Source organism: Elephantulus edwardii, unplaced genomic scaffold, assembly GCF_000299155.1.
Source record: "Elephantulus edwardii isolate Elephantulus edwardi_28Jun2011 unplaced genomic scaffold, EleEdw1.0 scaffold00140, whole genome shotgun sequence".
NCBI lineage: Eukaryota > Metazoa > Chordata > Mammalia > Macroscelidea > Macroscelididae > Elephantulus > Elephantulus edwardii.
Genome location: NW_006399890.1, coordinates 3,803,599 through 3,818,143, shown reverse-complemented (window position 1 = coordinate 3,818,143; position 14,545 = coordinate 3,803,599). Strand labels below are relative to the sequence as shown.

The 14,545-nt window shown below is 37.4% G+C and overlaps 1 protein-coding gene across 1 annotated transcript in view; it reads right to left on the bottom strand.

The window, feature by feature from the left end:
- The window catches only part of DLGAP5 (discs, large (Drosophila) homolog-associated protein 5), a 58,381-nt gene that overhangs the window by 28,521 nt on the left and 15,315 nt on the right, over positions 1-14,545 (bottom strand). The window contains exons 7-10 of the mRNA XM_006894370.1: positions 14,390-14,530; positions 9,759-9,844; positions 8,498-8,658; positions 1,011-1,106 (exon numbers count right to left, since the gene is read on the bottom strand). Of these exons, the coding sequence (XP_006894432.1) occupies positions 1,011-1,106; positions 8,498-8,658; positions 9,759-9,844; positions 14,390-14,530 (484 nt within the window). The remainder of the gene's footprint in view (positions 1-1,010; positions 1,107-8,497; positions 8,659-9,758; positions 9,845-14,389; positions 14,531-14,545) is intronic.

Here is a 14,545-nt window from a genome sequence, read left to right as displayed (position 1 = left end):
GTATTACTAGAAGAAAATGAAAAATTAGCAATGGTTATGGAATAGATAATGTTTAAAAAGTAAATATATGGAGGGGAAGTGGTGGAGAATTTGTAAGATAAAGACCCCTGTTTTCTATTTTAAAAATTCTTCCATTTTGAAATGTTTCATAACACAGAATACATATAAACAAAAGCAGCATAATCTATTAGTTAAAAAAATATTTTTAAGAAAAAGGGTAGTGTAAAGTCTAGGTCCACTCAGGTCAAAATATTTAGTTTTTCTGGGTTTCAGGTTCCTCAAAATGTGAAATAAGGGTACAAGTGTTGGGAGGATTAAATGAGATAATACTCATTGAGTATGAGGAACACATATCTAAATTATGTGGCACTACTTCAATATGCCTATCAATACTATTTCAATCACATATAAAATTACACTGTTAAGTGGAATTGCTTTATAAAATGATAAAAAATATAAAGTGGATTTTTTTGTTTTTTAACAAAATTAATTAAAGCAGATCCATCCTAGAGAGGGTTAAACTAGGCTACTCCTTGGAGGCAAGGATTCTGGGGCTTCCTCTGACATACTATGGACATGCTGTAAGGACAGACAGGTCCTTGAAGAGGGACATCATGCTTGGTAGGGTAAAGGGACAGCGCAGGAGGGGAAGACGCTCTATGAGGTGGATTGATTCAGTGACTGGGGTAATTGGGATGGGTGTGTCAGAGGCAATGAGATTGGCACGGGATAGAGCAGGGTTTAGGGCTGTTTTACATAGGGTCGCTATGAGTCGCAAATGACTCGACGGCACATAACAACAACAACAAACAACAACAATTAAAGCAGAAGAGTCTTCTTCAAAATTTGGATAGAGGAGCTCTGGTGGTCTAGTGGCAAGAAGCTGCACTGCAATCCCAGAGGCGTAAGGTTCGAATCCACCAGATGCTCTACTGTAGGAGGAACGGCAATTGCCTCCTATACCAGTCAGATCCGATTTGACAGTACACACACACAGCCCATCTACTTACCTGAACAACTTTTTTGCTTATATTATTATTATTTTGTTGCCACCCAGACTCTTCAAGTTTGTTCAGACTGTTGAGTTTTTGTTTTACATCATCTATCTGTTAATAAATAAGGCACAAATTAATCTGATTAATGCATACTGTATTAAAATTACAAAATAATGAACTGAGGGAGTTTTGGAAAAAAAAACCAAAAAACCCCCAAAAGACACAAAAATCCAAAAAAACAAGATTGGTTACTCATAATTAAAACCAAACTCAGTGCCATCCAGTCAATCTGACTCCGAGTTAGTGATCTTACAAGACAGCACAGAACTGAACTATTGGGTTCCCGAGGTTGTAAACCTTTCCCAAACCAACTGTTGCTTTTTGCTCCTACAGAGTCACTGGAAGGTTTGATTTGCCAATCTTTCAGTTATCAATCCAACACGTAAGACAGTCCTTGACATAAAGTTAGTTTTAAAAATAAATCTCAAACTCACTGCCTTTGAGTGAGAACTGACTCACTCATAGCTGATCCTCCAATAGGTTTTCAGAGGCTCTAAACTGCATAGTAGAAGACTGCCCATCTTTCTCCCAGAGCAGCTTGTGGATTTGAACCATGTGCCTTCAGGACTGTAGCACAGTTTCTTAGCACTTGGTAACAAGTTCTCCAAAATTAAGACTTAGTCATTCTTAATTTCGTGTTTATTGGAGTGAGAATTTTTTATGGTAAACTTTCCATTATATTTTATCTTACAAATGTCCAAAAGTCTACATCAAAGTACCATATATTAATCACTTTCTCAAACATCTTTTTTAATAAAATTTTTATTTTATGCTGGTTTACTTACAAAATTTGTGTAAGTTTTTCACATCAGATCTTTCCCATTTCCTTTACCCACCTTTCCCTCCACCCATCAAATTGTGTGACCCTATGATTAACGCCCCCATCTTCACCCCACACCTCCCCCCTTTGGATCCTCATGCACGTTTTACTAATTATCTATTTCTACAAACACATTCTTATACAGTATTCATCCTTGTAAGGCTGAGTTAGTTCACTTAGCATAATGTTCTCCAATCCCTCCCAAGTTAGGTAGCGATTTATAAAATCATTGCTTCTGTGTGCTGAGTAGTATTCCATTGTGTGAATGTGTCATAATTTCTCAATCCATTCGATTGTGGTTAACTGTGGGCTATTTCCATGTTCTTGCAATGGTGAAAAATGCTGGTATGAACATTGGTGTACAAATCTCCATTTGTGCCTCAGTTCTCATTTTCTCAGGGTATATTCCAAGCAGTGAGACAGCTGGATCATATGGATTTTCTATGTTCAGCTTTTTGAGGAAATGCCAGAATGGTTGTACCATTTTACAATCCCACCAACAAGTGTGTAAGAGTTCCTATCTTGCCACATCCTCTCCAACATTTATTACTTGCTATCCTGCCAGTTAAACTTTGCCACTGTTACTGGGGTGAGATGGTATCTCACTGTGGTTTTTTAAACTTACATCTCTCTTATTGCCAGTGATTTTGAGCACTTCTTTATATGTTTGTTGGCCATTCAAATATCTTCCTCTGTGAAAATTCTTTCCACATCTTTTGCCCATTTTGTAATTATGAGATCATTCTTTTTCTTGTGGAGGTCCTGAAGGATTCTGTAAACTTTTGATAGGAGACCTTTGTTTAATATGGTATTGTCAAATGCTTTTTCCGAGTCAGTAGATTTTCTCTTCACTGTTGGAAAAGTTTTTGATGCACACAGGGATTTAATCTTTAGAAGGTCCCATTTATCAATTTTATCTTTTCCAGAATGTGCACTTTTGACTGTATTTGGTAGTTTCTTTATACCATAGACTAGGCCGTTTAAGCTTGATCTCAGTTTGTCTCTGGTGAACTTTATGGTTTTAAGCTTTACTTCTAGGTCTCCGATACAACCTGAGGTGATTTTTTTTTATATGGTGTGAGATGTAGATCCTGTTTCAGCTTTCTGCAGGTAGCAGTCCAGTTTTGTTAGAACCATTTGTTGAAGAGGTTGTCATTTCCACATTTGATAGGTTTCCCAAATTATAGCTGATGCCTAAAATGGAAGGGGGCAACACGCCAATCTCATTGTGATTGAGTCAGAACCAACTCTTATGACCCTCGGTAGATTTCCAGAGGCTATAAATCATTTTAGAGATTATCCATCCTTCTTTCTCCAACAGAGCTGTTAGCAGGTTAGAATTCCCAGACATATAAACCCCCTGAGCCAATCCCCAGTGTTACTCCCCTTGCTGAGAAGCCTGGCGCGCAATAAACTCTGAGAAATGTTTCTACCTCAGCATGGTTCTTAGCTTCAATCCGAAACCTTTCAAAGCCATTTTCCCTTTTAAACCACACAATGAAAACACAGTAATATTAAATAACATTTGTTGTTGTGTATCATCGAGTTGGAACTGACCCATTGCTGATACTCCAGTAGGCCTCAGAGGCAGTTAATTGTATAGAGGAGAGTGCTCATCCTTTTCCTGCAGAGCAGCTGGTGGATTCAAACTGCATACTTTCAGGATTGCAGTGCAGCTTCCTGCCACTGTGCTAAGGAAGCTCCATATTTCTATACTAGGCATATGGGAATGTCAGATTCTCTTCAACCTTTCTTCGATCTTCAGAGTTAACCAATGTTAACATGTCGGTAAGCATTCCTTGTGCCCTAATAATGCAATGATTAAGCACTTGGCTTCTAATTGAAAGCTCAGCAGTTCAAATCTGCCAGTAGCTCCTGGGAGAAAAGATCTGGCTAACCACTTCTGTACAGAGAACAACCTAGGAAACCTACTAGGGTAGTCCTCCTCTGTCCTACAGGGTAGTGATGAGTTAGACATGACCTGATAGTACACACCATCACCACTATACATTTATACATGTACAAATGTTTAGTCTTTCCCTTAAAAATTGTAAATGTCAAAAGTAATCAGGATATGAAAGTATATACAATCCCAATATGCTTTAGCTAGTGAATGGGATTCTACTCGACTCTGAAAAAGAATTAAGTGTGGACATTTGCTGCACTATGCGTGGACCTAACAAACATCATGCTAAGCTGCAAGAAGCCAGATGCAAAAGACCACACATTGCATTACTCTATGTGATATATCCAGAAAAGGCAAATTTACAGAGACAGTGAGTAATTCTGTCATTTGGGGTTAGCAATGAAAAAGAGGATTGACTGCAAATACACGAGGGATATTTTTTAGGGGCAAAAATGTCCTGAAGTTGGACTGTGGTGATATCTGCACAACTCTGTATATCTACGAAAACTAATTTAATTGAATACGGGAGCTCTGGTGGCCTCTCAGGTAAGGAGTTGTACTTCGAACCCAAACTTAGGCAATTCTAATCCACCAGCTGCTCCTTGGGAGAAAGGTGGGAAATTTCTTCCCATGAGATTTATAGCCTCTGAAAACCTGCTGGAGAGTCAGTTATGAGTTGATTATGAATTGATGGCAATGAGTTGAGTTTGTTTTGAGTATGATATATAAATTACACCTCAAAAAATTAAGGGAGTAAAAAAGGCCACAGGAATCAATTTAAAGAGGCTCCCACTGGCCAAAGCTTTGAAATAAGCATCAATAGAGTATTCCTAAAAAATGTAAACATTGTAATTTTATAAACAACAAATAACAACTTTAAATTTACAAATTAATGACACTAAAAAAACAGATTTAGTTGATCACCACTGAAGGGAGAAATACAACTGAAGTTGTCAACAATTTCATCTTGTCTGGATTCGCAATCAAAATCCTTGGCACCAGCAGTCAAGACATCCAAAGACAAATTACCCAAAACTGCTGTCAACGACTTCTCCAAGGTGGTAAGGAGCATTGATGCCGGTTTAAAGACCAAGATGCAACTGATTCAAGTCATTGTTTTTTTATTTTGGGGGGGATCAAGAAAGTTTTTCATTGAGCATGGTCAAGAATGTCAGCTAATGCTCAAATAGTTCTGACCCCAAGGGGAAGTAAAGATCTGGTTTATATACAGAGATTTGGCATGGGAGTTACACAGTTCTTTGCAGTTAACAGTTGAGATTTCTTCACATTTGTTATTGTTTCTGACCTCTCCTGGGTATCCAGGCCCCAGAACAGGTGCAGAGGGCATGGCAAGCAAGCTGGGTCATCTTGTAAATACTGTTGTGTGCTTCATGCAGGGAGTCTGAAAAAGTCATTGTCTTTTTAATTACTTGTTATGCATCTGAAAGCTGGACAATGAATAAAGATGACAGAGGAATGGTGCCTTTGAGTTGTGGTGCTGGAAAAGAATACTGAATATCCCAAGGACTGTCAAAACACAAGTAGATCTTGGAAAAAGTGCAACCAAAGTACTCCTTGTAGGCAAGGCAAAGTTCAGTTCCATTGTTCATAGGGTCACTATGAGTCCTGTAGAAGGCACTTAACAGCAAACTAAAGGATGCCAGGAAAGCAGATCATAACTATGAAAACTGATAAATACATAAAAACTAGTGATAATGTACTGTTTGTACTTAGGGACACTGGGTTAGAACCTATTTGAAGGTACTCAATAATGACATCACAACATTCTCATCAGAGTCGTATGATTACTAAGATTATTTTTTCTTCCTCACAAATTTTTCCCCTAAACTTATTAACTGATTTTGCTTTTTGTTGCTTCGCTTTTTTGTGCATTTATCATCAATTCATCTCTAAAATCTGTATGTTGCTGTTATGTGCCATTGAATCAAGGCTGTAAATCACATGGGAGGAGACTGTTCATTTTTCTCCTACAGAGCTGCTGGTGGATCCAACCATCTAACTTGGTTGGCAGCATAACTCCTTACCAAAGCTCCCTTCCAAAATCTGTATAGTAAGTCCCATTGTTGGTACCATAACTGTGAGTCAGCAATGAATACATGAACCTCTTGCTGCTGCTATGGCTCTAGAGGCACCACGGGGCTGGGCTGTGGCCTCTTTATCTGCTTTCTGCTCTTTGGTAGTGAGGGGCTGTGCTATTCTCATTCTCTCTGGCCCTTTCTGAAAGATGCTCATGGTTTTGTGCCCCATGTTACTGTTTTTTTCTCGTCTTCAGACAATGATCATTATTCAAAATTATATACCAACCACTAATGTCAAAGATGAAGAAATTTGACAATCAGCTTGAAAAGCTTCAAAGTGTCATCTCCTCTCATACCTTTACTGACCCCTTCTGTTGTTTTTATGTAACAATGAGTCAGAACGACCACTAGTTGACCCTCCACCCAGTTTTCAGAAGCACTGTGGAGGAGACTGCATATCTTTCCCCTGTGGAGCAATTGGTGGATTCCAACCATGTACTTTTGGGTGGGAAGAACAACTGCTTATCCACTAAACTACTACTGGCTCCCTAGTCTATCTGATCCTCCCAGTGACAGTGACTCCCTCTATCTTGGCACTTTCACATGAAACTAGAATATTTTCCAGTCAAACAAATATCTCTTCTGAGATAGAAGAATCTTATTTATCAACTCAGTAACTGTTAGTTGACCTGAAGTACTGAACACTGTTGTTGTTATGTGCTGTTGAGTCACCTGTGACTCATAGCAATCCTAGGTACAACAGCCCTAAACCCTCCTCTGTCCTGTGTCAATCTCACTGTTTCCAACACACTCACCTGGATTATCCCAGTCACTGAATCAATATACCTCTCATTGAGGGTCTTCCTCTCCTGTGCTGTCCTTCCACCCTCCCAAGCATGACATCCCTCTCCAAGGACTGGTCCCTCCTTGCAACATGTCCAAAGTATGTCAGATGAAGCTTCAGAATACTTGACTCCAAGGAGCAGCCAGTTTTAACCCTCTCCAGGACGAATCTGTTAATTTTCCTTAGCAGTCATGGTATATTCAATACCCTTCTCCAACACCACAGCTCAAAGGCATCAATTCTCCTTCTATCCTCCCTAGTCATTGTCCAGCTCTCTGATGCTTAGCAAGTGCTTGCAAAGACCATGGCCTGTATCAGGCACACTTTAGTCTCCAGAGTGACACCAATCTCTTCAGGACTTTGGAGAAATCCCCAACAGCTGACTTTCCCATCGCAATATGTCTTTTAATTTTCTGGCTGCTGGTGCCAAGAGTGTTGACTATGGAACCAAGCAAACTAAAGCTGCTAACAATTTTAATCTCTTCACCATCCATCCTGATGCTGCCAAGTGGTCCAGAGGTGAGAATCTTGTCTTCTTGATACTGAGCCTCAATCCATATTGAAGGCTGCAGTCCTTGACCTTCTGCAGCAAGCACATCAGGTCTTCCTCAGTTTCAGCAAGCAGGGTTGTGTCATCTGCATAATGCAGATTGTTGATGAATGAATCTTCCTCCAATCCTGATGCCACATTTCTCCTCACAGAGCCCACGCTCCTGGATAATCTGTTCTGCTTATAGGCTGAAAAGGTATGGAAATAGGACACATTCCTGGTGTACACTCTTCCCAATTTTGAACCATGCAGTGTTTCCTTTCTCTGTTCTGACAACTGCTTACTGATCCAAGTATAGTTTTTGCATTAGTACAATCAAGTGTTCTGGGATTCCCATTCTTCTCAGAGTCTGCCACAGTTTGTTGTAATCCACACAGTCAAAGGCCTTTGCATAATCAATGAACCACAGTTAGACATTCATTCCTCTGGTACTCCCTGCTTTCAGTCAAGATCCATCTAACATTAGCTACAATATCCCTAGCACCACAACCCCTTCTAAAGCCAGTCTGCACCTCTGGCAGTTCTCTGTTGATGTGTTGTTCCAGTTGTTTTTGGATAATCTTCAGCATAATTTTGCTTGCATGTGAAATCAATATTTCTCGATAATTTCCACACTCTGTCGGATCACCTTTCTTTGGAATGGGAACAAATATAGCTATCTTCCAGTCAGTTGGCCAAGTAGCTGTCCTCCAGATTCCTTGACACAACTTTGTGAGCACCTCTAAGGCAGCATCTGTTAGTTGAAATATGTCAATTGGTATACTATCAATTTCCGGGGCCTTATTTTTTGCCAATTCCTTCAAAGCAGCTTCTATGTACAAAAGAACTAAACACTGGATTTATTTTCTTACAGGTAGATTCATTATCAATTATTTAATTATTGAATTATATCTCAATTCTCACCCTTTATAAAATTATCTGGACAGAGATGGAAGGGTTATAAGCCATAAGATCTAGACAGCACTTCAATATCTCATTTCACATTAGAGGCACCTAAGGAACTATCTCAGGAAGCTCTGGTAGCCTAGTGATGAAGAAGCTGCACTGTAAGTGCAGAGGCACACAATTTAAATCTACGAGCCACTCTGCAGAAGGATGAGCAATCTCCTCCTGTGCGTTTTGCTGCCTCGAAAACCCACTGGAAGGTCAGCTATAAGTCAATTCAACTTGATGGCATACAAGAAGAAGGAACAATCTTACTTCTTTTTATTACCGTCACTCAATTTTATAAGGAAAAACCCCAAAGACTCAAGTTACTACTCTAAAAATAGTTGAAGACATACCTGAAAACTAATATAGTCCCAATATCCATCGAGATCTGTACAAGTGGTCTCCTTTACACCTTGTTTGTATTCACAGTCGTTTATCAGTCTTTCAAAGTGTTTGAACTTGTTCTTTATAAGAAGCCTTGTTAGACCAACTGTTACCCGAATAAGACCTTTTGCTAAAAGAAAGGTAAAGTTTTAAAAATTAAATGACAAGTATGACCTTTATTGCAAGTGAAATAACTGATGAGGAGACCTTACTCCAAATATCCAAGACCTCTAATTGCATTGCTAATCCAATATCCAAGGAGTTATTCTTATTTTATACTAAAACAAAATATACAGTACAATTTGCCATACAACTACTAAATATTAACTATCTGCTTCAACTTGTATTAAAACTTAGCAATTTTACTCATTCACACATATTGATACATAATTCATTCCACATCATTTTAATCTCTTACAAGAAATCACCTTTAAACAACTCACAGTATATCTAAGAAGGTGATAGCACACAAAGAATTGTTTTAAAAGCAACTAACCCAATTAAGTAAGAATAGAGACATCTTGTGTTTCTCATGATTCAGGTAATTTTCATTCAGAAAAGGCTTTTGTATAGTTAAACAATACAAGATAATAGTATATACCATCCATTAAAAAAATGCAAACTCACTGCTGTCAAGTCAGTTCTGGCTCATAGCCAGTTTCAGAAGCTGTAAATCTTTACTGGAGGAGATTATCCAGCTTTCTCCCTTAGACACAGCCTTTTGGTTAGCAGTCTAACACTTCAAAGTCTATACTATCAGAGATCCTTACCATCCACAAGGTCACAAAAACAATAAAAACCAAAAACAAACAAGAAAATAAAAAGATGTCTAACTATAAGAATACTAGCTAATAAAGTGTGTTTAAACTTAAAAAAAAAAAAAGAATACTAGCTAATATGCCAATTAGTTTTCTTTTTAAAACTGTAACATTTTAGCACAGCTACATCGGGGCATATGTCAATAAAATGCTGACACAGAAACGTTTCTTGCTATTATGAAAAATGAAACCATAAAATAGCAGAATTGGCATCCACTTCCTAAACAACATGCCTCCAGAAACTCTATGAACATTGATAATTGTCAAAGTTATAGAGGGTCTTTAGGCATTTTGTTCATAGGGTCACTATGAGTCATGCTTAACTAGAAGGCAATCAACAATAACAACAACAAACATAACAATACTAAAAGACAAAGCTAAAATATATAAAAAAAGGTATGTGTTTCCTCACCATGATCTGGAATGTCCAATTCAAGTTTCTGATCCCATTCAAGGCAACATGACGTTAATTTTTCAGTTTCTGACTGAAGAATATTTCTAAAATTATGACATACATTTAAACTTTACAAATGTTTCTTGCACTAAAAACTACATTATCATGACATTCACACATATTAGAAAATCATAAAAGGTGGTAACCATACTATTAATTTTACAGAGTAGATGAATATATCAAAATCCTTTAAGTTCAAATTAGTACTGTATATGTCCTTCCTTAGTAAGCAAAAATAAAGGTGGTTGGGTAACCAGTAAAAATCCATTTCTGAAAAAGTTTTATTTTGAATATACACAGCAAAGGACAACCAACATATATAATTTAGTAACATAGATTACATTTTTGAGTTATTAATATAAACCAACTGGTTTTATCTTTCTAGTTGCTTCTTAAACAGGCACAATGCCCAAGGCAGGCAGGTTTGATTTAGGGAGGTCTGGTAGAATGGTATGTGTGATTTGTGTGAAGGTTGTACTTCCAAATGTTGTTCCAATTCACCAGTGCTTCAGAAATATGGGTAGTTCCTCCCATTGCAAGATACAGCCTCAGAAACCCAATGGAGTGTTGCTATGATTAGAACTAACTGTAAGCCAGTGAATGAGTGAGAATTTGTTTTAAAGGAGTTTTTCAAGTTTCTTCAGGAAGTGCTTCTGGTTCTCTTCACATTCAAGAGGGAACACTGTTATCTTCTGCAAATCATAGGCTCTTAATGAGTCTTCTTCCAATCCTGATGCTACATTCTTTTTATAATCTAGCTTCTCAGGTTATTTGCTCAACAGAAAAATTAAATACATATGATGAACTACAATCCTGACACACACATTTTCTCTGATTTTAAAACATGCAGCATCCCCTTGTCTTGTTCAAATAAGTGCTTCTTAGTCCATGTACAAGTTTCAAATGAGCACAATTAAGTGTTCTGAAATGTCTACTTTTCATAGTCAATAAAATTCAAGTAAACATCTTTCTGGTATTCTCTGCTTTCAACCAAGATCCATTTTATGGCAGCAATGATATCACTTTTTCCATGGCTTCTTCTGAATCAGCTTTATTTTTCCAGTTGTTTTGGAAAAATAATTTTGCTTGCATATGATATTTGTTAATAATTTCAGTTTTTTTGGATTACCTGTTTTTGAAACAGGCTTAAATATAGCTGTCATCCAAATTTCTTAATTTAGATAAATAAGCATGACCAGGGTTACACGAATTAAAACATTTCAACAATTGGCATTCCAACACTTTTTGCCAATGTCTTCAGTGTGGTTTGGACTTCTCCCTTACCACTGACTCTTGATGACATGCTAGTCCTGAAATGGTTCATAGTAGATTAATTCTCTTTGAGATAGTGACTCAGCATTACTTCCATCTTCTTTTGATGTATCTTGCATTACTTAATATTTTGTTCACAGAATCCTTCACTAGTGCAAGCCTTTAATTTTTTTCTTCTGTTCTTTCAGCTTGAGAAATGCAGAGTACGTTCTTCTCTGCCATACATTTAACTCCAGGTCTTTGTGCATTCCATTACAGTGCTTTGTCTTTTCTAGCTGCTCTTTGAAATCATCTGTTCTCTCTTGCTTCATAATGTCTTTCTCTTGCTTGAGCTTTTCTATGTTCTAGAGGAAGTTTCAGTCTATTCTAATATCTATTTGATCTTTTCATTCTTGTCTTTTAATAACCTTTGCTTTCTTCATGTAGGATGCCTTGATGTCATCCCAAAACTTTTCTGATATTTGTGCATTAGTATTCAATGAATTCTTACAATTGGTCTCCAAATTCAGATGCAATATACTCAAGATTATATTTTGGCTTGGCTCAATTTCTTTTCATTTTGAACTCGCATATGAATAAATGAACTCGCTTTGTTCTGAGTGCTAACTTTGACATTCTCTGTTGTCTCTTTCCAGAGATATAATAATAGATTTGATTTGTGTATATTCCATGTGTAAAGTCACCATTCATATTTTTTAAAAGGTATTTGCAGTAAAGAATTCAATGGCTGCACAAAATTCTATATGCGATCTCTGGCTTCCTTTTTATAACCAGGACCGTACTTTTTGACCACCAATCCATCCCTCTCCCTGCTGCCACCCCCCTTCTAGTTTTCCTTTTCTAACCATCAGCAATTATTAATGCATCTTGATTACATAGTAAACCAATTTCAGTCTGCAAAAGTTCTTCATCTTCGGCTTTTGTGTTTGATGCATATATTTGAATAACAGTGAAATGAATAAGAATTCTTTGTACGCATAAGGATACTATACTGCTATTGACAGTATTCTTTTTTTTTCTATAATTATATTTTATTAATTTTCATAAACATTTACAGAGATTTTGGGCTTCCACTCATTCATTGTTGCACTATTCTCTCTACCCTCCTCCCAGTTTGTTCTTGTCCAAATGCCACAGTGCTTGTCAAAGCCAGTTCTGATTAATCTTCTTTGTCAGTGTATCCTTTGCCATTCCCTATCACTCCTCCCTGAGAGAGACTTCACCCTGAGTCATAAGGAAAAGGGGACGGCGTATTCTCTTAGCTACTTCCTGCTGAAAAGGGACGCTGTGGGTTTCAGGGTGAAGATCTTCTCTCACTACTCTAAAGGGCCCCTTTGGCAGTAGGAAACACATAGACTATTATGGAGATTGATTTTGGAATTCAGATGCACTCTTATTGATTGTGCTTGGCTGTACATTATTGACAGTATTCTATTTCAGCATAGATCTTGAAATGTTCTTTATGGCAATTAATTCTATACTATTCCTCTTGAATTTGTTATGGCTGGCATAGACTATATGATTGATTCAAAATATCTCATACCAGTCTCTTTCATTAATGAATATATTGTTGTTGTATACCATTGAGTTGGAACTAACTCATAGCTGACCCTACAGCTGCTTTTCAGAGGCAATTAATCACATGGGAGGGGATTACCCATCTTTATCTCACAGAGCAGCTTGTGGATTTGAACTGCATGTCTTTGGGTTGGCAGCTCAATTACTTACCACTAGGCCACCAGAACTCCTTCATTAAAATGTAGGAGAGAAGATATATGCACACTCTTGTTTATTGTGGCTTTGTTCACAATAGCAAGGAGCTGGAAACAACCTAAGTGCCCATCAACAAACAAATGGATAGAGAAGCTATGATATATTCACACAATGAAATACTACGCTGCATTGAAAAACAAGCAACAACTCATGCAATATTTTTCAAAATGGGTGACCCTGGAGGACATTATGCTGAGTGAAGTATCTCAATCACAAAAGGACAAATACTACAAGGTGCCACTGTTGTAAAACAGGACTGACCTCAGGGTTGGGGGAGACTGAGAAAGATGGGTTCAATAACACATACTTCATTAAAACAGATGAGGGAGAAAACTGTTTAAGAGGGATATGTTATTAGGTATTTTTGTCATGACAGGAGTCCAGAGCAAAGGCTGCATAGTGGAGTGGACCTAGGGGGAGGGATTGTAAAGCAATTAAGAAATTTTCTTTTACTTTTCCAAGAGGGTAGTGTACTAGGGGAGAGGGTTGGGAGGGGAGAAACATGCAACAATGAATGAATGGAAATCCAAAGTCTCTGTACATTTTCATTGAAATTAATAATGAATTTTAAAAATAAAATGTAGGAGAGTGATCTTCATGGATTCTATTTCTTTTTAGACAACTTTTAATATTCCCAGAATGTGCCTCATCATTCCAACTCGAGTGCCTCATCTTCCAGCACTATATCAGATAACATTCCACTGCTATCCACAGGATCTCCAATGATTCATTAATTCAAAAGTAGATGACCAGTCCTGCTTCCTAATTTATGTTAGTCTAAAATCTCCACTGAAACCAGTTTCCCATGGGTGATCCTACTGGTATTTGAAATACCAGTAATATAGCTTCCAGGATTACAGCAACATGAAAACAGATGACCAACTAACAGATGAGTGGTGAGATACTCTAGAATACACTATTCTTTTCTTCTAAAATAGAAACATACACACGCATATAATGTCTCTATTTGTCTATCTATGCCCTCTTTCTGACAAGATTTTCAAGAAAAGAAGAACTACATTGGTTGCCTCTATGGAAGGTTCAAATTATAAGGCTGGGAGACAGCTGGGAAAGAATTATTTCAGTTGTATGTTTTACCTAATCTTTCAAATTAGGAACCAAAAGAACGTTGTAGCTATTAAAAAATAATTAAAATTGAAAGGATGAAATAACAATCATTCAAAGTTGGTGCTCCCCTTAATAGTGCACTATCAAAACAAATCCTCAAACGCACTGCCACCGAGTCTATTCTGATGCACAGCAAGCCTGCATTAGTTTCTGAGGCTGTAAATCACAAGTAGAGGAGACTGTCCATCTTCATCCTGCAGAGCTGCTGATGGATTTCAACTGCCATAGAGATGCAGCTTTTGGGTTAGCAATACAACTCACCATGGACTATGCCACCAAAGCTCTTGCAGTCTATTATGTTATGGCTGATATAATAGTAAATATACAATATTAAAGTAAAAAAAAATTCTTTAATTTTGTGTTAAAATATCTAAACATTAATACAAAACGGTAGACAGGAACAAGTAACAACAAACCTAAAATACGGCACATCATGCTGTGGCTGGGATAGCAGATCTTCACTTATCTTATGTGATGGGACTTCTTTTATCGAGTGACCATCTGAATTTTCAGTAGTAGCTTCAATCTTATTTAAGACATGTTCTGTAAAGAAAATACTATATAAAAACTCT